This window comes from Lissotriton helveticus, chromosome 5_1, assembly GCF_964261635.1.
Source record: "Lissotriton helveticus chromosome 5_1, aLisHel1.1, whole genome shotgun sequence".
Lineage (NCBI taxonomy): Eukaryota > Metazoa > Chordata > Amphibia > Caudata > Salamandridae > Lissotriton > Lissotriton helveticus.
Window position 1 is genome coordinate 105366254 of NC_136065.1, and position 23280 is coordinate 105389533.

Here is a 23280-nt window from a genome sequence, read left to right on the forward strand (position 1 = left end):
AGTACTAGTTGCACAATCTGTTCCTCAAGACAGTCAGAAGAGGGGTCCGAATCAAGCCAGTCATCCTGCAGCTCCCGTTAAAGGGAATTGCAATTATTGTAAACAGCCAGGTCATTTTATAAATGAGTGTGCAGTTCTGAAACACAACATAGCTACTGGTAAGACTAAAGAAAGACCACGTCCGCCTAGACAAGAACAAGTTTCACAGATTCCTCAGCCACAGAATGCACAACAGACAGTTACCGCACCGCAGCCTATTGCTGCAACACAGCATGTTACATCGCAAATGTACCAGTATGCACAGTCTGAGTATCCAGAGTACCAGCAGTATTCATGAAACAGCCTAGAGAGGGAGGTAGGCTTGCCTCTCATCGAGATACCTGTAGATCAAGAAGGTCCCTATGTTCACAGTCAAGTATTAGGGAAAGACAGAAAGTTTTTGATTGATACAGGGGCAAGTAGGACCACAATTAGTCACGCCGAAGTTCCAGGGGCTCCGCTCTCAGGCTCAAGAAATGTTTCCCTTGGATTTTCAGGAAAGCCTATCGTAAATGAGATCTCAAAGCCAGTTTCTCTAGAAGTAGGTCCATTGTCCCGCACTACTGATCTGTTACTTACTAAGTCATGTCCAGAAAACCTATTAGGCATTAAAACACTGAAAGAGTTAGGTGCAGTTATATGCTGTTCCCCAGAGGGAATACGATTGTTCCTACGTGACTTTAAGGGTCACTATGTATTACGAGATTTTGATTCAAGACTGTCTAATGTTCCGCAGCACTTGTGGGCGCAAGGTCCAACTGATGTAGGTTACATGCAAATCACACCCTATCGTGTGACTCTCAAGCCAGGTGTAGTGTTACCACGAATCAGACAGTACAGATTGCCACCTGAGGCTGTAGCAGCCTTATCCAAAATTATTGACGAGCTCATGGCTCAAGGAGTGGTTGTAGAAACTGACTCCAATGTATGTAATTCTCCGATCATTCCAGTCATGAAACGTACTGATCCAAATGCACCCCCAGTATATCGATTAGTGATTGACCTACGAGAGCTTAATAAATGTATTATTCCTCAGTACCCAGTTGTCCCAGACATCTCTTCCCTATTAACGGCTATTGATTCCGAAGCCACGTTCTTCACTGTCATAGACCTCAAGAACGCATTTTTCAGTGTCCCTATTCATCCAGACAGCCAGTTCCTTTTCGGATTTTGTTTAAATGGAAGGAGCTATATGTTCACACGCGCTCCTCAAGGTTTCACAGAAAGTCCTAGTATTTATAGTCAAGCACTCAAGAGACAACTAGACAACATTCACATGCCAACTGACACTGCCCTGCTCCAGTATGTCGATGATCTCCTGATCACAGCCCGTTCTGAACGTGCTTGCGAGCGAGCATCCCTTACAGTCTTGTATTTCCTAGCCGAGATGGGGCACAAGGTGTCCCCTTCTAAGCTTCAATTCTGTGTCCAGCAAGTGGTCTACTTAGGACACTTACTGTCCAAGAGGGGTAGGCAGTTGACACCAGACCGTATCCAGTTAATAGCGAGTCTTCCTCAGCCCAAGACCCAGAAGGAGGTACGTGCTTTTATTGGCCTTACTTCTTACTGCAGACAATGGATTCCTCAGTATGCATTTCTAGCCAAGCCACTGATACAGTTAACGACACAGGAGGCAGCCGTATCGACTGTCCTCCCTTGGACATCTGAACATACACTTAGTTTCAATGAGTTAAAGAAAGCCCTATGCCAAGCTCCAGTTCTAACTACACCGAACTACAGTAAGCCTTTCATACTTTTCGTCACTGAACGGGAAGGTACAGCATTATCTGTTCTCACACAAGATCAAGCAGGACAATACAAGCCCTGTGCTTATTTTTCGAGCACATTAGATCCTGTAGCCCAGGCTCTGCCTGCGTGCCTCAAGTCAGTTGCAGCCACAGCACTAGCTATCAGACAAAGTGATTCCATAGTCTTAGGACACTCCTTGACAGTACAAGTTCCACATTCCGTGGAAGTTCTTTTAAACCGAACACAAACTCAGCACTTGACAATTGCACGTTTAACAGGTTATGAATTGACACTGTTCCAGCCACACATAGAAATCAGACGCTGCAACATTTTAAATCCTGCTACACTGTTACCATCAGTTACTCCGAATTCTGCCACACATGACTGTGTGGAAGTAGTTAACATTACGACAAAGCCAAGACAAGATCTGACAGATACTCCGTTACCAGATCCCGACCTGACACTTTATGTGGATGGTTCATGTATGAGAACAAGTACAGGAGAACTAGTCGCCGCGTATGCAGTGACTACTGACACTGAAGTTATTGAAACACACCGTATTGATACCCTGTCCGCTCAAGCAGCAGAGCTAGTTGCTCTGACACAAGCCTGCATACATGCCAAGAACTTGAAAGTTAATGTTTACACAGATTCACGTTACGCATTTGGAGTTGTACACGACTTCGGAGTGCTATGGCAGGAGAGAGGTTTCATGACTTCTCATGGAACCAAGATTCAGCATGGTCTCCTTATTCAAGCTCTGTTAGATGCCATACATTTACCGACATCTATCGCTATCATGAAGTGCAAAGCACATACGAAAGTTACTGACCCCATTTCTCAAGGTAACGATCTAGCAGATCGCACAGCCAAGCTCACAGCACAGACTCTAGACATTCCAGTTAACACGACACACACTCCAGATCCGATTACATGTATGACAGTTAAAGACCCTACACAAGATGTCATAGATATACAGTTACATGCTACTCCCGATGAAATCAAGAAATGGTCCGAACAAGGAGGGGTCCAGACAGATCAAGGATGGTTAACAAAGGGTAGAGCCACATGGTTTCTCCCCGACTCTATGGTTCAAGTCATTATTAATACCGCACATAGTCCAGCACATTTAGGAGAAAAAGCTATGTTAGACAGTATCCAGAACATTTGGTTCAACAAGCATTTACGAGCTGCAGCCAAGCAGAAAGTCCGTACCTGTATGATATGTTGTCAGTTTAATCCAGGTAAAAGTGTCCCGGTGGAACAAGGTGGATTCCAGCCCCCTGACCACCCTTTTGAAGTCCTCCAGATGGATTATATTCAGATGGAGCGATGTCGAGGTTTCAAGTATGTTCTTGTAGTCGTATGCGCTTTGTCCAGGTGGACAGAAGCATATCCAGTCCCAGATTACACAGCCGCGACCACTGCCAAGCAGTTGGTTCGTGAGTTCTTCCCTCGTTATGGACTCCCTAGAGTCGTATATTCTGACAACGGCCAGCCATTCTCATCTGAACTCATGAAGCATGTTTCCCTTTTGTTAGGGTACCAGTGGAAGTTTCATTGTGTACGCCATCCTGAAGCAGCCGGTCTTGTAGAGAGACATAATCAGACTCTGAAAATCCGTATCGCCAAAGTGTGCAAAGAAAAAGGTGTGGACTGGCTAGTAGCTCTGCCAGTCGCTTTATTTTATATGCGCATGGTCGCACATTCCAGATCAGGTCTGTCCCCGTATGAGGTCGTATTCGGCCGCCCCCCTAATATGTGGGGTACTCCTAGACCCCGAAGTATTACCGATATTTCAAGTAATATGCTGACAGATTACCTAGCTTCCTTGATGTCTGCCCTCAACTCATGTCGTTCACAGGTTGCCGCCGCATTTCCAGACAATACCGAGGTGGCACCGCATGAAATCGTTCCAGGATCCATGGTGATGGTGAGGAATTTCGACAGATCAAGTCCGCTGGAGCCTCGCTGGAAAGAGCCCCGACAGGTCCTCCTCACCACCCGTACAGCCGTGAAGTTGGAAGGTCGCAAAGGCTGGGTGCACCTTTCTCATGTAAAACAATTTAATGGACTGAAACCCGTCTTAAAGAACATTTCCCAGGATTTGAAGGATTGCCAAAATATTGTTCTCAAGGACTGTCCCACAAAAGACATTGCTACAACCCCTCCCCTGTTAGAGAAAACTCCGCAACAGGAGTATAAGTTAAAACTCCGGTCTAGTAAAATAAGTCAGTCAGTTTGATTGTCTAAGTCCTCCCCTAGGTGAAACGGTTAGACTGTTTCTGACATGTATAAAATAGACCCCCATAGTGAGAGAGTTAGTCAAAACTCAATCCGATGTATCGTTTTTCTATGTTTCATATTGTTTCTCAGCATTATGATTTCCTGCACCAGTTATGCATTTTTCTTGTATTTCCCAGTTCTTCATGTAAATAAGTCTGCTAATGCTACAGTAGAGCACACGTTTAGTGATCTACCTCCTCATGAACTCTCTTACCGCGTCGCTATGCGAAATAACTCATTCATCCGCATGTTACATTACTCACATCAGACCAGCAATGCCACTAATTGTTGGGTGTGTGGTCGACTCCCCCCTTTCCAGATGCCGAAGGGAGTTCTGCCACTTTTTCCTTATCCATTTTCACATAATGGTTCGTGTGGAGCATGGTCCACGTTAACGTCATCCTCAACAGATATGTCTTTTCTTAACAATACATGTTTTCCAGACAAGCAAGGTCTCTCCCATAGAACAGGGTTAGATCTAGAAAATGAAGTGTATAATTTAGGTAATTATTCTTCGAATTTCATGGTCTTGAATGTTCAGTCTGATACTACTCCAGACTTACCTGTTATTTCAGTACTGCCAGTCAAAGGTGAATTATGTGTCCGAAATTATGGTTCCGTACATGTAGGACATAGTGATTGTACTACTATTGTCAAGTATAGTGACAGTGGGAAATCTATCTTCAAAGCTTCACGTCATTCTTATTTTATTTGTGGTCAAACTGCATATGTTCGTCTGCCCCTCGATTGGGAGGGAACCTGTTACATTGCCTTCCTACTGCCACCAGTTTTCCCAGCCCCACCTGATTATCATAGAAATACACATCTAGTACACATTAGACATAGAAGGGAGTCCCCAATTGTCGATTATACTGAAACTGCTCTAGAACAGTATACAGATTTCAACAGAGGTTTCTTCTTCTTTATAGGACCTATCCAGAATAGTAAGCTAATCCGTAGGTTAACCAGAACCCTCGAAGCTGTAGTAAATGAGACTGCCTCTGCTCTAGGTAATTTAACTGAAGAGCAATCTGCTATGAGATTTGTCGTTTTACAGAATCGTCTCGTCCTTGACGTCATACTGGCCGATAGGGGCGGGGCCTGTAGAGTCATCGGATCTAGTTGCTGCATTTTCATTCCAAATAACGCGCCGTCTGTTTATTCAGCTATAACCAGACTCCATAAAATTGCCCATCTGTTACACCAAGATCCAGGCACCTGGACATGGTCCGGTTGGTTCTGGAATATAATTTCCGCATGGGGATGGAAAATATTGTCCTTCCTAGGTATTGCAGTAGCGATCATATTCAGCTGCTGCCTCTGTATACAATGTGGCCCTGCGATTTGCGGCGTTTGTGCTACCTCTTGTATTCCTAGTCCCAAGCCCCGTTCTAAATCCCGTTCCAGGATAATTCGAGACGAGCAAATGATACTGTATGAAATGATAGATGGTATCATGAATATTGATGTTTCCTGATGGAAACGTAGTGACAAGGAGGGAATGTGGAAAAGTAAATTTTGCCATGTTCTGTGTCCCTACGCCTCCTCCATCATATGTTATGTGTGCATGATTAAATATGCATATGCATTCCCCATGTTCAATTAATGACGCAATTATAGTTGTGTCCATCTCTAATATGCCAGTTTCTAGTCCTCGTGAATACTACGAATATCAGGCCTATGTAAAGCTACGTTGCCACGTTTCTTAGTGTGCACGTTATTTCATTGTAAAGTCCCCGTTTCTAGGCCTCAAAAGGGCCTGGACACCAGATTCAGCTCCTGTCTCCTGAACCTCGCTGAGGAGCGATACAGCCCCCACCTGTATCCTCGACCCTTCACTTACTTCCTGCCTCACAGTGCCCGGTTCAGCCTGGCTCAGCCTCTGAGTCTGCCAAAAGTATGTTATAGTTCCAGTTATCAGTTCAGTCCTCCTTCTCTGCATTCCTAAGTTACTGAACCGCATCAATAGTTTCCGTCATTGTCTAGCCTTCACGTCTCCACGTTAGAGAAATACTGCATTTAATGGTCATTTAATATTCTTCATCACGCACTACATGTAGAATAATGCATGGTCCAGTCTTAGAATCAAGTTAGCCTTTCCCCTCCTGACTTCTAGTTTATATCAACATGTTCTCTAAACATCAGATACTAGATACTGTTTAGGTACATGTCGCCCTGACTCTCCAGACTTCAGTCTCTGCTCCTAGCACAGAGTTCATAGCCCCCAGCTTCTCCTAGTAATACGTCATTGCTAGTTTGCGCGCACCATCAGGTTAGAGGTCCCGGCTCCTTAGGTAGCCCCCTCCATGGTTTCCGCCCCATTCATGACATATTCTGTTACGTTTGCATAACATGTCTATGTATACGCCCCGTTACACCTCTTTTCACCCTTATCTTTCGCGACTGCTACGCGTCACACCTTCTGCTCCACCCACTGCTACGCCTATTGCAATGTAATGCTATGTGTTTGCGTTATGTATATATGCTCATGCACTGTTATTAAAAAGGTCATCATCCCTTTTCCTTGTCCCGATCCTGACACCAGCAGCGCTGCTGGGCCCTGCCATCCTATTCAGGTTGTCCTGTTCCTGTCCTTTATGCTGTAATAAACCTGCGAAACTCCTACTACCTCGAATTTTGACTCTTATTTATTGAGCTATCTGTTATTCATTTATACATTCAAAAATAGGGTATTATTTATTTATTTACCACAACAGGCTTAAATTAATACAACACATTTTAAATGATGCTGGTGGGAAATGTATAAAGTGAAATGGGAATATAAATAACATTCTGCCACTAGAGGGTAGAATTTTCTAACAAATAAAACAAAGGCCTCGGAGCCTGAGGGGGTTTAAATCCCCTTGGGATCTGAGGGGCCTTTGTGAAAATAACATTGGGATGTTGCTTTGCGGGCCTTTACCGGCCCGTAGAAGCACGGAGCACTCCATTGTCTTCAATGGAGTGCTCCACATTCCAATTTTCTAATACGCCTTAATGTATCCCATCATTTAATCTATAGTGTTTAATATAGCACTGTTAATTTGACTCCCCCCCCCCCCAACTGTCAGCTGACATTTAGACTCATCTATTGGATTCACACTAATGTAAAGCCACTCTGCAAACATTTGCCTGCCTTTTGAATGCAAAAGATGATGCTTCAGCATTAATCTGTTGGTCCTATTATATATTATTACAAATTAAAAGCACTTATTGGAACCTGACTAAAATGTATTTCTCACTCCAATTTCAAGCCCTTTTGTGTTGGTCAGTGTCGCTCGCACCTGGAAAGTCAAAAACAAATTTTACGCCTCACTACTTTCAAGAGTCACCAGCCGCCACTGCCGACGACACTGAGAGAATAAAACAAAAAGACAAGTACAGACCCACCCACTAGATGGTGGAATAATGCAAAGGATGTGATTCCAGAAAAGGATTCATGCTGCAAAATGCCTCTTTGTCAGTATTGTTTATCATTGATATAATATACAGTCCATTTTATGGACCATTTAATTTGCCTGTGATATGTATTTTCACTAATTGTATATAAGTCTACGCTTTCTTAGCCAGTTGCACCCTGAAGTGGTACCAGATCTCTTTGCTAATGGGTATATCTTTGGCTTGATCTATCTGCCTCCGCGAGAACTGGCAATGTCAGACGTTCTACATATTGGAGTTCCCAAGGCGCCTCTTGGTAGGGAACTCCATCCTTCTACAGTGGAACTTGGAACTTATTCACACCTTCCCACTGATACTACTCCTGCTCTGAGTTCTGAAGATCAGGAATGACCGAGCTCAAGTCATTCTAGTGGCCCTGGATTGGGACCTGTGTACATGGTATCCAGAATTCCTAGGCCTGAGCATTTGTCTCCGATCAGGTTGCCCCTCTAGGAAAGTCTGCTGTTGCGACAACCGAGCAGGGCTCTTCACCCAGGTCATCCCATTCTCAACCTTTATGCATGGAGATTGAGCTACAACAGCTCGACATCTTCATCTGTATCAGATTTGATCCTCTCCAGGCTCCTCACCCTCAATACCGTGTTATTTGTTACCATCACCTTCGTGAAGTAATGAGCTCCAGGTTGTCTGTATTAACTCGCCATACTCCACCTTCTTTCTGGACCAGAAGTTGATGCAGTTCCACATCGATCAGACCATCACCCTGAGGTTGTTCTATGCGCCTCCTCACCCCTCTGAGGAGGAGGAGCGACTCCATCTCTTGGACCCTAAAAGAGCACTGAGCTTTTATATCTATCATACCAAAGAACACAATCGGTGGGTGATTAGCTTTTTATGGGGTTCACTGGGGTGAAAAAAGGCAAGGCCATGCAGAGGACTATCTCCCATCTGCATCAAGATCTGCTATGCATTGCCCAAAAAGCAGCTGGTCTGCGAGCCAATTCGACCAAGGTCAAAGCTGCTGCCACTTTATTGGGATCTGCCAGGCTGCTATGTGGGTGTTGCTCCATATGTTCATGCACCAGGTTTGCCAAGAAGGGCATTTCACTCACCTAGTCCTACAGGATTTCGTGGTTTGACTCAATTCACAGACCCACCTCCTAATAGGTACTGCTCTGGAATCTCTTCAAAAGGTGAGCAATCTGTGGTTAGAAGTCTCTATCAGAAGAATAAGTTACCTACCATCAGTAACTCTCTTTCTGGTAAAGGCTCTACCTAACCGCAGATTCCTCACCGAACCCTCCCATTCTGTGAATTGGGCTCTTCCCATTAATAGGATACCAGGTCTAGGAATCTGCACACTGATCCAAACCAATTTATTGTTGGGGCTCTGAGTCTGTGGGCATGGACAGGCTAAAAAGCAATGGACCTCTGTGTGCAGGCGTGGCGCTTGTTTGTACCCACACCTAATTTCCAGAGAGGAGCGGTGTCAGTGCAGTGCCGCACGACACCTTCAAGCAGCATGCATAGATACTCAGAAGTTTCCGAATCCAGTCTGTTGCCTGAGGAATATTCAAAGTTAAGAGATCCGCAATTAGATAGTCTCTACCAGTCTCTACCAGAAAGCGTTTTACTAAAGGTAAGTACCTTGTTCATCAGTGTTTTAAGGCTACCTGGCGGGGCTGCTCCTAGTCAGAAACATCAGTTTACATACAGAGCATCCTCAGCCAAAGATTGCTTTAACATAACAGAGGGTAAGCAGAGATGTGTACAACTCAGTGGCCAGAGCACATCCTGGGTTCAGGCGAAGCAGTTATAATATTGAGGCCTTATGAGCGTTGAACTATATTTTTCATTCCAGACTTGTAGCAACTAAAGTGCTGTACAGATGTTAGCAATGTAGTAGATTTCTTAGCAGTAAGCTGTTCTGTTATTTTTACACAGATAATCAAATACATTTGTGATTTTGTTAATCTTTTAGGCATTTCATCTTATTAAAGCAGTATCTGTGCTACTTAATTTTACCCGTGAAGAGGAAAATATGCTCAAAGAAACCTTAGAATATAAGGTAAGTTTGTTGTTAATTTTGCCCTATTGATCTAACCTGAAGTTACTTCCTGTAATGTGTACTCCTTCCTGTATATTTCTCATATGAGCCTTATAGCCAGCATTCAGAAACAATTGTAAAAATGTTTCGAAAATTGTGAAAATGCAACTAGTTTGAGGTTGCAGTTTGTATCTCCAGTTGAGGGATCCGGAGTGCCCACTTTACTCTTCATTTTTCTTAAGTGTATATTTTAGGAGGAATAGCTTTCCCAAACTCATTAAAGTTTAAAACCTGTGGGAATTGTTGCTAGCAGATGTTTGTTACAGACATGCATTGAGTGTCTGTGGTATTAAAGCAGCAAACATACGTTTTGCTCCTTAATGCAATTTAAGGCTATATGGGAACGGATGCTTAGATTATCCATTCATTCACAAAAGGGCTTTGGTTGCCGGTCCAAGTAGAAATATAGATTAACCCGGAAGACCCTTTCTTCAAAGAGACCTTGCTCCTCTCACTGAAAAACTGCAGTATAAGAAGAGTAAAAGATCCTTTCATCTTCCACCACACGCAGAAGGTGAGATGGAGAAACAACCCTCTGATTCCTCATTGGAAGGGGTGCCTTCATTTGGAGATGACGTAGCCCCATTTAAGCCTCTTTTGTCCTGGAACACATTCCCAGGCCGTCCCAAAGGCCAAGCTTGCTATTTTCAATACTTGAAGGCCAGCACTCTATAGCATGCCTTCTGAAGCTGCTACTACTTCCACTGGTGCTAGATGGATTTGAGGTGATGCCCACATCCCTGCCATCACATGCAGCCCCAGCACGGATGACGTGGGAGAAATCAAAGAGTTAAGCTGCTTTTGTACTGGTGGATTCTTTCAAGGCCCGTATTGGCCACGCGGAATCACCCTCTAGCATAAGCATTGCCGATTCTGGACTTTGAGTTGTCTCTAACCTCTTTAATGAACTTCTCTTAAAAGAGGCAGTAAAGAGAATTGCTGATCCTGCATCTCTCAAGGGGCGAGACAAATGAAAGTGAGACATAGATCTATTTCCCAGATGAACATTCAAAGAGAGATTTTACACTTGTATTTTTGAACACTGATGGAGTAAACATGTCTTGATGAGGATTTTCCTATTCCCAAGAAACATCCCTTGGAAGACTAAACATGCAATACTGCAGTCAGTGAAAGCTATATCACAGAAAAGTCGAATAACCCTAGAACAATCTGCAGTGGCATGTTACAGCAAATCACAAATAGATCTTGTTGATTTTGGTCCAGGCTATCTTCCTGGTGAGATTTCCAGACGTGTATTACTTTGTGTCATATGAACAAGAAATGGCTTCCATTCTACTTAATGGTATTTTCAATTATAAGGTAAAATGTGAATTGACTTTAAACAAGGAGTTTTTATTCAACCTCAATTTTGTGTTTCCTTCCAAGAAAATATTTCATCCACTCTACATTTGAGCCTGCATATCAGGAACTCCATAAAAGAAAACTAAATGTATACTCCTTACCTTCTCTTCCCCAGGGCGTTGTGCTGGTGGCTGCACCAACCTTCACAAAACAGATAATATCCCCCAGATGGGGGCTTGTTCAAATTATGTTGCGATTGCTCAGTAGATCCACTGGTGCAGACATCTGTCTATTATGTAATAAGCAATCACTCTTGTCTGCAAGGGTGTGCACATTGACTCAGTAAAGAGCTACTTGACGTCTATCTCAGCAAGAGTTGTTTAAGTTAGCGATAATGATCAAAACCCTGAAAATTGTAGAGGTACTTTGTACCACTCTTTTTGTTATTCTTACTTAAGACTCGACCATTGGCATCCCTTATAGAATCTCCCTTTGTCCATGTACATTTGTGCTGCGCGAAACCTCTACCACTTAACAATGTATTTGTAGTTCTAATGAAAGCAGTTAGGAGAGGGGGATTTGCAAGTGCTTTTATCATCCACACCATATTATCCAATCACAGTAGATAAAAATCTAACTAGGAATCCCAATATTCTGGTGTCAGAATTTCATACTTATCATCTGATATCACTGTCAGTTTTATCTCTGTCCCATATGCCTTGAGGACCGAGGAAAAAATTGAACCCCTGAAGAACAATCAGATTTTACAGAGCGATCCAAGACACACAGTCAGACTATCGGTTCTTCATTAATTTTGCAAACCAAAATTGGGTACAGCAAGAAGAAAAACTGTTAGTAGCATGTTTTGCTGTGGATACACATGCTCTGCATACTCCTTCCATCTAGTGTTAACTCGGATATTTGCAAGTTGCTTTTCTTCTAAAAAGTCTGTCGATTTGCAATGTTATTGAGATTCCTCCCTTAACAAGCAGTGCGCATGGGCACCAACTCTCTGTTAGATTGTTTTTTTCCCCCACCATTGGGTACAATAGTGTTCGAACAGGGCTCCAGGTGGGCAAGTTATCTCACTTTTCGTTCAGGCTCAAAAAGCTGTTGCAGTTTTCGTAGAAGAAACTCTACATGCCCACCGTTTCCAGGTGTTGCTTCTCAGACTCCAACCTGCCTTTGACCTACCTAACCGTCCGGGCCTAGTGCTCTTCTCAGGTTTGCGTACCCCTCTCCTACTGGAGTACTCCATGTTGAATGTATCCAGATTGATAGAAAAGTATGCCCTTCTGGTATTGTCCACAGTGCCACATGAAATTCCTGTGGACTGACCACAGAGGTGTTTAACCTCTGCCTCTCTCCCGACAAGACATGATCACTTGCAAGACCTTCTTTACCTTTAGGTCCAAGAATACTTTTCAGTACAGATGACAAAGAAAGTGGGCACAACAGAGGATGCAGAAGCAAGCTTGTGACCAAACTCCCAATATTTTCGGGAACATCCCTTGCTTGACGTAGAGGAAGGTGATGAAGCCGGATCATCTGGCATTCTGTCCCACCAGCCATTGCTCCACCCAGTGGTTGTTTCTCTTCTGACCTCAGAGAGAAGAGAATCAAGAGACTCCCACTGCCTCTACACCTTCAAGGACCTGAGGCAGAATTGGGAGTATGGTCAACACTGAAACACTCTCCATGCCTTCCAAATGGCTTCAAGTCTAGGCAAAGCACTCCCCCGAGGAGGTCACGGCATTAAGCCTTTCCACAAAGATTCAGACTCCCGGAACTCTACCACAAGTGTATGTATGTATATGTATGTATAAACCATTTTATAGTGCGCTCTATTACTTGGGAGTATCCTGGCGCGATGGAGAAAGACTGAAAAAGACAGCGAAGGGGCCAGCTTATGCCACACCGATAAACAGATGAGTTTTCAGACTCTACTTAAACTGACTCACGCACTGAATGGAGCGCAGGTGAAGGGGAAGGGCATTCCATGCCCTGGCAGCCACCACGGCTATCGACTGACCCCCTAATCTAGTCCGCTTAAAGCGAGGAAGAGTCATCTTATACAGGGAGGACGATCTAAGGCAACGTGAAGGGGCATAAAAGATAAACCGTTTCTTCAAGTAGGCTGGCCCTTGATCGTGAGTTGCTCTAAAAGAGAGCACTAAGGATTTTAATAGAATGCGCTGTGCCACTGGCAGCCAGTGAAGGCTGCACATGTGGGAGCGGACACTCTTCCATCTCGGAACATTAAACAAGAGACGGACAGCGGCATTCTGGATGACCTGTAAGCGTTTGACCAGATAAGCAGGGATACCGCTGAACAGAGCGTTCGCGTAATCCAGTCTCGATAAAATGAGAGCTCGGGCAACAGTCTCTTTTGCTTCTCTGGGGAGCAGTGGGAAGAATCTTCGCAGGGCTCTCAGGGTAGCAAAGCATGTCCCTGATAGTTTCCTTATGTGGTCTTCAAATCTTAAATCTTCCCCAAACCATATACCAAGATTTTTAGCAGGGCCACCCATCACCTTAGGGCTGGAAAGGTTCGGGGGCCACAGCGTATCTTTAAAGCTGGAGGGAAAAGAGCCGTAGAAGAGGACCTCGGATTTGTCCTCATTGCATTTCAGCTGGGCCAAAGTCAGCCAGCGAAAGACTGAGGACAAACAGAGCTGGACTGCCGTGGTATCCAGATGATCGTCCGGCCAGGTAAACAGCAATTGTGTGTCATCGGCATAACCAATTATCTTAGCCCCGTACTGTTCCCCAGGTAAACCAGGGGAGTGATGTAAACATTGAACAGTAAGGGACTAAGAGTGGAGCCCTGAGGGACCCCAGTGAGAAGTGGCTTAGGCTCTGAGGCATGGGGCGGCATCCAGACCTGTTGCGTCCTATCCGATAGGAATGATGTTAGCCAGGCCAGGGCACAGCCACCAATGCCGATCGCAGACAGCCTGGCGAGAAGAAGCTCATAAGGAACGGTGTCAAACGCGGCAGAGAGGTCCAGAAGAATCAAGACCGCTCTGCCGCCACCGTCCAAACACTCCCGGATTGCCTCCATCATTTCAACCAGAGCTGTCTCAGTACTGTAGGCCGCCCTGAATCCCGATTGGGCTGGATGCAGGGCGTTGGAGGCCTCCACGAAGTTCTCGAGTTGGCGAAAAGCCAATTTCTCACAGATTTTTGCCAATGCCGGCAGAAGGGATATAGGACGGTAATTCCCTGGAACAGCAGCATCCAGCCCTGGTTTTTTTAAGAGCGGCAGAAGCTTTGCCTGCTTTCTGCCTGCAGGAACAGTTGCTGAGGATAAAGAAAGATTCACAATCTGGGTGACCTCACTGCATACAATACTGGCTACTTCTGAAAGTACCCGAGCAGGGCAGGGGTCTGAAGGTGAGCCAGATTTTAAGGACTGAAGAAGTGTCAATATATCGCATTCAGCAGCCACAGAAAAGTCCGTGAACTGCTGGGTGCCACAGTGACATAGCATAGGGGGGGAACCTGCCGCTGTGCTGGCTTCTGGCAGAGCAGAGAGCAGGTCCTTCTGAATCTTTGCTATTTTATTAATGAAAAAAACAGACAATTCCTCGCACCATTGAATGGAGGAAGGGATTGTGGCTGTGTCAGCAACAGGGGATAGAAAGCTCTTTACAATAGAGTGGGCTTTGGTCAGCACCGACTCAAGTCTTCCATGCCAAAAACGCTCCCACACACGGGTGAAGGTACTTTCATATGCTATAATGAAGAAAATGCTGAAATAAAATGTTTGCCTAAGGTCACAGAATTCGGTTATGCGGGGAAGCCGAGATGAGTCCTACATTTTCTCGTTTCACTTTGTAAAAATGGGTATCGATTGGTCTTTTCTTTTTTACCTCAAATGTTAACGCTTTCTTCTATAACTGTGCATAATTTCCACATTGTTTATGAAGCACTGGAGAGACAGGCATACTGTTTCCTTCCCTCTTGCCATCTCATTAGTTCTAGTTGGCATTGAAAGGGAACAGTTAAATATCTCAGATTGTTAGCATTGTTAATTTTGTCGCTACAATGCCAGATGAATTTGATTTGATGCACAGCACCAGTGGTGTAGCCAGTATAGCACAGGCCCTAGTGCAAAGAAGAGAATGGGTCCCTTGGCTGCTGTTCGAACTGTGAAATGCAGGAATAATCAGTGTTCAGTGGGCCACTCAGGCTTCTAGGTACCGGTGTCCTTGCACCTGCTGCCTCGATGGAAGCTACGCATCAGTAATTGTAGTATTTTCTTTTGGAGGCACCTGCTGGCTGTTTAATATCCTGTACATGAGCTGATGCAAGTACTACCAGTCATGCAACAGGTGCAGTGCCGCCGGGGCCTATTGAACCATGTAAATTGTAGGAGTGGGTGTAACTCCTGTAACTCCTGTAATCTTCTGTAGCAGAATTACAGCAAAATTACACCGGATGAAGCAGACTTAGGAAGTGTAACACATTGTTTAGCATTATTTTCTTAGCACAAAAATGCACCTAACTTTACAGAGACAGCGCGGGAATGCTGCGGTGCTCCTGTGACCCTCCTCCGTTCCCTGGTCAGTGGCGTTTTGTCCCCCGCTCCCCCGGGGCTCTAGCTGGTCTTTAGAGCACCTCCGGGGGCGGTACAGGGCGTGCGCGACTTCCGGTCGCTTGGGCGCTGCTGGGTAATGGAGTCCGCCGTGCCGCGATGTCCCTAAGATGCGGCGGCCGGCGGTGACTTTGCTGACAAGCAGCGCGGGAATGCTGCGGTGCTCCTGTGACCCTCCTCCGTTCCCTGGTCAGTGGCGTTTTGTCCCCCGCTCCCCCGGGGCTCTAGCTGGTCTTTAGAGCACCTCCGGGGGCGGTACAGGGCGTGCGCGACTTCCGGTCGCTTGGGCGCTGCTGGGTAATGGAGTCCGCCGTGCCGCGATGTCCCAAAGATGCGGCGGCCGGCAGTGACTTTGCTGACAAGCAGCGCGGGAATGCTACGGTGCTCCTGTGACCCTCCTCCGTTCCCTGGTCAGTGGCGTTTTGTCCCCCCAGAATTACAGCAAAATTACACCAGATGAAGCAGACTTAGGAAGTGTAACACATTGTTTAGCATTATTTTCTTAGCACAAAAATGCACCTAACTTTACAGAGACTTGAAGTTTCACTTTTTAGAATTATAGACCTTCATGCCAAGTGCTGTTGATAGTCCAAGAAACAAGGCATGGGATCAGACGGTTATTTACTAATTATGAGCCATCGTTAAATAAATGCACTATACAACAATCGAAATACATTTATGTTGAATTAACGCTGGCACAGTTCTTTGTTTGTGGTACACTTTTTTTGAAAATGTAAGTTGTGATGGGCCTTGTTGCTCAGATGAAATACAGGTTGAAATTACAATACAGGTGGCGATGTGCTCAGAAAGAAGAGAGCAATTTAAACCCAGGGCATATTATGGTCTCTTGAAATATTATATTAAGAAGAGTTTGCAATAGGGTACTCTATCTAACAAGGTGCATGTGAATTGTCTGTCTAGAAGTAGAAAGGCTCACTATAACGAAATTTAAGCTCTCATGAAATGAATATGCGAAACAAGTGTTGGCTGTGCTCTGGAGTACTAATGAACTTTTTACTTGCCAGCTTTTACATATCTGTTTAAACTTCACACATTTTCCAATTAATCAGAAAAATCTAATTGAAAATTTTTAATTATGTTTTAATGTTAAAAGTCAACCATCTGTCCCGCAACCACTTTACTTTTCTAGAATTCTTTGAACATACTGAATGGAGGCAAATAGAGCATATTTGGTGGGGTAACTCGGACGTCAGTGGGCATATTTACCTTTTATCACTTCACCCTGTCCCGGGGGTGGAAGGTAGCATGGTGGTAGAGTTTTAGACATGAATCAGTTTCATTCAGAATGCATGCACCCATTGTACAGTATGTAATTTGATATTTGACGCTACTCTACAACACTATTCTACCTTTACAATTAGTAAGAACATGAAAACTGTTACGTTGTGTAAATGTTCATTGGATTTCAGTCCTAACTGTTGGTCACAGTCTTTAGTGTTAGAGGTGGGTCAGAAACGCATTCTTGTCTTATCAGTTTGTAAGAAAATGTGTTTTTTTCCATTTATATATATATATTTTTTTTTTTACAGATGTCTTGGTTTGGATCTAAGCCTGCCCCCAAAGGAAGTGTGCGCCCTTCTATATCCAGCCCCAGGACACCGTGGTCCTGAACATAACATTGATAACGACAGTTCATAATATAGCCACTGTTTTCTGTGAAAAGAACACTACGCGCACACACGAGTTTGTGTGCTGTAATCACTGTTATTGCAGTATTTTGTACCTATGACCTTTTGAAAAAATGTTTACAATCGCACAAGCATACTTACTGGAGCCCCACAATTAAATTGTTTACCGTCGATTTGGAGAAGCGTGCGCTTGGAGAGTAGAACATCGGAATTTCAAGCGGTTTACAACCCATCAGACTGAGGATATCATACCATAGCAGAATCTAGGGCATGTAATATTTCCTGTACAGGCAACCGTGTGGCACCACTTGTGCTATGTTCACACCACTTCATCTTGGGGAATTATGTTTAACATTATTACACATTTATTCAAGAGCTGAAATTTAGAAGAGATGGTTCCAGTAGGAAGTAAAGGACTGTGGCAATTCAAGTTTCAGTATTAGTGTTCATCCACCACCATTGTAGGATTGCTAGAGAGGTCAACACCTTTACATTTCTGCCCTTTCTTTTCCTGCTGCTCTCACAAAACGGTAAAAAAGGACATAGAAAAGTTATTTGTGGGACTGAGCAACAGTTAACTGTTGAACTGTATTGTATGTAGCTCTTCTCACATGCACTGTATTCTTACCTCCAAGAGAGGTAAAGTCACCAAAGATAAGATTTTGAAGAAAATAACTTCCCCTTTCATTTGGATAGTAGCTCTTGATATAACTGGATTATTCCCTTTGTAACATTGAATAATTTTGGTCACTGTAGTGATTATGCAAGCAGAACCTTGAAGACTTTGGCCCCAGTAAGTGTTGCCATAGGGCCCCCGAATCTTCTGTTCTGATTTACCTTGTAGGTGTGATAGCATGTTGTTAGTTCAGATTATGTTTAAAGATCAAGGTCTAAGCCCTTCAACCAAACCCTGTGGATCATTGTGGTACAACCTACAGTGTTGCTACAAGGATACAAACATTTAACTGGAAGTGAGCGGGTAGATGTTCCCCTTACTTTGTTTTTAGTCTGCATTGTGTTTATTCTTAGGTATTCTTAGGAATGCAAGTATTCCCTCGCTGAAAGTCTTGTGTGATCGGGGTTAGGGTCTAAGAACTGACCCTAAACAGTGACTGTTCCGGAGTGCCTCATCGACTGTCTGACTGACCTTTAATTTTCATTTTAGAAAGGATATGTTTTAGCACTTCAAACACTATTACTTTGATTTAATCTCAGCTACAATGAATAGCACAAGCACTTTTTGGTTTGATCTCTTCAATTCCTGACTTGAGATTTTTCTTTAAAGGTACCTGTTAATTCTAATAGTTTAATGTTGGCCTCTTCACTCAGTGGGGTTGTCAAAAAGGGCAAGCCTAACAGATAGGTGTTAGCCACTTTATGATGTGCTTTTTTATAATGCTGTGTGATGCAGTTGATACTTTTTTCCCACCACAACAGCAATATATGGATGTTACAAGTACAATGCAAATTTGGAACAACTTTATATTATTTGTGTTGGTCCAGTAACAGGCACTGCCAACTCTACAGAATGTGTCTATATTCCCTGCTACCTATGGGGTTTTTCTCCAAGAAACAATTCGTTTACAGAGGTCTAAAGGCATTTTTATTCAGGTTGTTCAATTAATCCTTTATTTATGTTGCTTTTATTGTAAACTTTCATCCCAGTTAGTGTGTGTATGAACAGAAAGTTTGGCTCTTATATTGGCAGAACAACTATTAACAACATAAATTATTTTCCGAACTTTGAGCCTGCTGGTTAAGATACAGGTTTGAAAAAATGCAAAAACACATTTTTGTAATTTTACCGCTGTTTTCAGGCATGATTTCTTTTGAAACTAAATAACGTGATAGATTTCTGTCTTTAAGTCCCACCTCAACTAAAGTGTAATCCTTTCTTTAATCCTACGGACATTGTGGTACTGCCATAGAGTTATCTGGGACGCTATGCATGGTATGTGGATTTGAATATTCCTTGTTATAAAAATTAACAATCTGGTAGGGGTGAATGATAGAGGAAGTACACCTAGTGAAATGAGAGGTTTAAGATGTATAATTGCACCTTATTATAAAGTATTTAACTGTGTAACCCCCGTGACCAAGGAGCATGCTTCTTTTTAAACCGTGTAGTTTAGGAATGTATAGAATAAATCTAAAAAGAGAAATTTATTTGTATAGCATCATTCTGATGGCTACAAAGTAACATTGTGTGAATCTCAAAAAGATTTAAGCTGTCCGATTTTACTTTTCTTAAAGAAAATATTTAATTGGTCTTAATTACTGTACCAAAAAGCCCTCAGTTACCTCTGACCACAAGTTCGGTTCCTTTTTGTGTAACATATGTGAGGCGAATGCTGAGTGGCTTTTGTAACCTAGTAGTGTTTTAACACAGAATATCATTCCTATTCTTAAAACACTGTAACAGGCGGTCAATTTATAGTACATGTAAATTATTTAGGATAGGTCCAGTTACCAAGATTTGTGGCAGAAGAAATGCTTTTCATAACCAGCATATATTCTACCAGAAGTATATTCATATAGCACTAATCTTTCAACCTGATATTTAATTTGCTTTTGAGGAGATGACGCGCTAACTTAGGTTCTCTTTTATTATGCAAAGTCTAAGTATAAGACCTTGGTGGGAGAAAATTTCACATTGATTTTCTTGTGTTCACTAATGAAAAACCAATCACTAAACCGGAAGCAAAGCAATGAAAATGCAGAACAGCACTTCCTCAGTGGCTCGTTGACCTTTCCTTTTCATTCCATAATATTTATCAGAAAAAACTTTGTATATATAATTTATAAAACTGTTGTCTCTAGCATTAATTTGCTTTTTTAGGATGAGTGTTTTCATTTATCTTTAGAATATCGCTATTTATTTATATGAAGTTTGTCTGGCAGTTGAAAAATAAACACATACCCATTGACTGCTAAAAATGTAGTACAAGATATACAACATATATCACAGTGTCCTGGGAAAGGTTTGAATTTGTGTTGTTTACGGTGTACTGCTGCCCACTGCAAATAATGAGGCATTTCAAAAGTGGCAGGTTGGTACTAAAAATTGAATGCTAATAATAAAAAGACTGCAGTTATATTCAGTAATGGGGCATTGTTTAAGCTATTGCTTGTTAATTCATGGTTTCACCTAAACTGAGCATATACGCCCCGTACTCTTAAGCCACTTAGTTGTAGTGCCACCTAAAATAGAATAATATCACTTACATTTGGTTCCATTTCTTGCAAAGAGCACACGCACTGTACTGGTGAATTTCTATCAGAGCTCTCATGAGCTCTTTTTATTGGTAAAACGTTCCGGTTAACCTTTGTTGCTGGGTCTCTAAAACCATGCACGCTGTACCTACCAAAATACATTTTGAAGACCAGTGCATGGTGTAATAAAATGTTTATAAGAATAAAAAGTAAGGTTTTTGAAGTTTCTAAAGTAAGGCACCTTTGAAATGATGGTCTTCACAGCAATCATCCTCTCTTAAGGAGGTAAGCCCAGAGCAGCGATTTCCTCCTTGTGTTTTACTATTGGCAGTTTCCAATCTTACCTCTTTTTATGCAGTATTGCACGCAGTGCTATCCAGCAATACATTTTAATCAAATTTTTAAAGCAAATCTGCAGAATTTTAAGTATTACCCAGAAATTGTTGCCTTGGTGTAGGTTATTCCAAAAACTGAATTTCTGATGTAGCTTTTAGATTCTGTTAGAACATATTCATCTGCCAAGATAGTGGAGCCTTGCGTTGTAAAGTTCAGCTATAACTAAATGCTATAACTTTCTACCATTTTGTTCTTTTAACAAAAGACTGCCGAATACTGGATGTCAGTTGTACTTCATTTTCTCCCATTGCTTTTATAAATCAGTCTTACTGTTTATCATTTTGAATGCTGTACATATTTATTTAAATAGGTCTGTGAAATCATATGTAGCATTTCTTTTAAAGAAACAACTGGTGTGATTCAAATTGTCTGTCAAACCGCACCAAAGACACCTCTGGTAAATCAACACTTGATGTAAAGCTTCCTTCGGTGACTTTGGATTTGGGAATTTTGCAGTTTATCTTTTACATTTTTTGTCACAAATTTTTAATGCAATCTTGGCATGTGCAGTGTAAATATAAATTGTGAAACAGTGATTGTTCACTGTTCCTTGTATAAAGTCTACCACTGTGTGTTTGTACAATATGGTATGTACAGTAACTTACAAAGACAAATTATTTCACATTGGTTTCTTTCAAGATGTAAATAAGATTGGGTAATGTAGCAATATGAAATATGTAAAAAATTACCTTGTGGTGCAACATGTTTTTGATTAAATTTTAATCTTTGGCTTGTGTTTTTCTTTTCAAGCTAGCTTGATGCAAGAATTGTAACATGTTTCTGTAAAGGTGGGAGGGAATTCTAGTGGCATTTGCGTCTGTTACCTGCTGTTCTCTAAGAGCATTGAGCAAGATGTCTTTGATATTTTCTCCTACCGGCCACCACTCAGTCTGAGTTTTTTCTATTAGATAAAACACTTGAGTAACCCTGTGTGTACCTCATGTGTGGTCAATACATTTCAGTGGCTGGCAGCAGGACCTTCTGGAGAACACAGGTTTAGCTTAAATTCTGCCATACTCAGATGCAATACTGTCAGAATTACCCCCAAGCTTCAGACTGGATCTGTAAGGTTTTTCATCAGCAGTACCCCTGCACGTCGGTAGGTGGCGTCGGTCGACTCTGTGTCCGTCGCCGGCATCGTGGTTGCCGGGATGACGTTGCGTAACTTACTTGGATGCCTCCCTCAAGCGCTGATGTCAGTTCTTTTTTTTTTCTGCACCAGCAAGCGCAGATCCGGAGAGAGCTTTTTTGCAACTTTTGTCGACTTCTTTTCGAGTTTTACATCAACTCCTGGTGCACGAGGGATGCCCGGTTTCAAGGCCTGCTGTTCTGTTCTCGATTGATGTTGGTGGCAGATCTGCTCCGCGTGTGCCTATATGGCCTGGAGCGCGACCACGACCCCAAGTTGTGCTCCGACCTCCGAACCATGGCCCGCAGTCTTTGCGGGAGCGGTCCCGAAAGCAACCTGAGGCCAGGCAGTGAGCTCCGTGTCGTTCAAGGTCCCGGTCGCGTGGGTGGTCGAGGGATCGATCAACGAGCCATCATCACTCCTCATCTAAGTCTTCACCCTCGGGTCCGGTAAGTCGAAGCACAAGAAGTAGAAGAAGCATCGTCGCTCTACGACTTCCCCTCATCCGTCAGCCAACGCAATGAAGGATGCGGGTGGTGCCCCTCCCGCGGCTCCGCGTGCGGATCCTTGAGGGTCGACTCCTGTCTTCCCTCCCTTCCTGGGCCCTGGAGTGAATCCTGCCTAGCTTCTCAGTTCTACGAAGCGGTGCATGCCATCTTTGATCAGCCTGACTCCGCTGGTGCGCCTTCGGGCCCCACAGACTTGGCTGGGGGCTCTAGGCCTTCGAAGCCAACAGCACCGGCCTCGGCTCCACAGGGCCCCGCTTGGATCCAGACCTTGATCCGGTCGACGTCGTAACACCACCGGTGCCGATTCCACCAGCACCATGTCCGCATCCAGTGCCGGCTGGACCTCCAGCCAACGTCAACCACGGTTTCCACCCTGATGTGGATACGGAGCGTACCCGTGTTGACCAACACCGGATCCGGCGCAGATGGGTACTTCTGTGCCTGCATTCCACCCGGGCCATTTTCAGCCAGAGGAGGGTTAGGAGGACTGGGAAGGGTCTGAGGACCCTCTCACTGCTCAGCTGCAGTACAATCAGGACTAGAGAGAGGTCCTGGGGGATGCCAGTGGTCTGGACACCTCACCAGACCGTGGCATGTTTTCTCCTCCTACCGTGCCTATGGAGAGGGGAGCGTCTTATGCAGTGGTGTTGCATAGGGCGCCCGAGGCCCTACTCCTCGAACCACCTACTGTGGCAGTCCAGACTAACCTCATGATAGAGGTGCTTCAACCGGCAGCAAGCTCTTTGGAGCCCCTGCTGCCATTTAATGAAGCCCTCACGGACATCCTTTTGGGCACCTGGGCCAGGCCCTGCACAGGGGGCTCCTGTGAATAGGATGGTTGCCCGACACCACGGCGCGTCCCCAGACGACCCCACTTTCCTCACCCAACACCCCTCCCCGAT

The 23280-nt window shown here is 43.8% G+C and overlaps 1 protein-coding gene across 5 annotated transcripts in view; it reads left to right on the plus strand.

Annotated features, from left to right (window-relative positions):
* The window catches only part of GOLGA1 (golgin A1), a 413603-nt gene extending 395559 nt beyond the window's left edge, over window positions 1–18044 (plus strand). For all 5 annotated transcript variants that reach the window (XM_078641823.1, XM_078641827.1, XM_078641825.1 and 2 more), the window contains 2 exons: window positions 9455–9541; window positions 17033–18044. In XM_078641823.1, the coding sequence (XP_078497949.1) occupies window positions 9455–9541; window positions 17033–17113 (168 nt within the window). In that variant the 3' untranslated portion in view covers window positions 17114–18044. The remainder of the gene's footprint in view (window positions 1–9454; window positions 9542–17032) is intronic.
* The last annotated feature ends 5236 nt before the right edge of the window (window positions 18045–23280 follow it).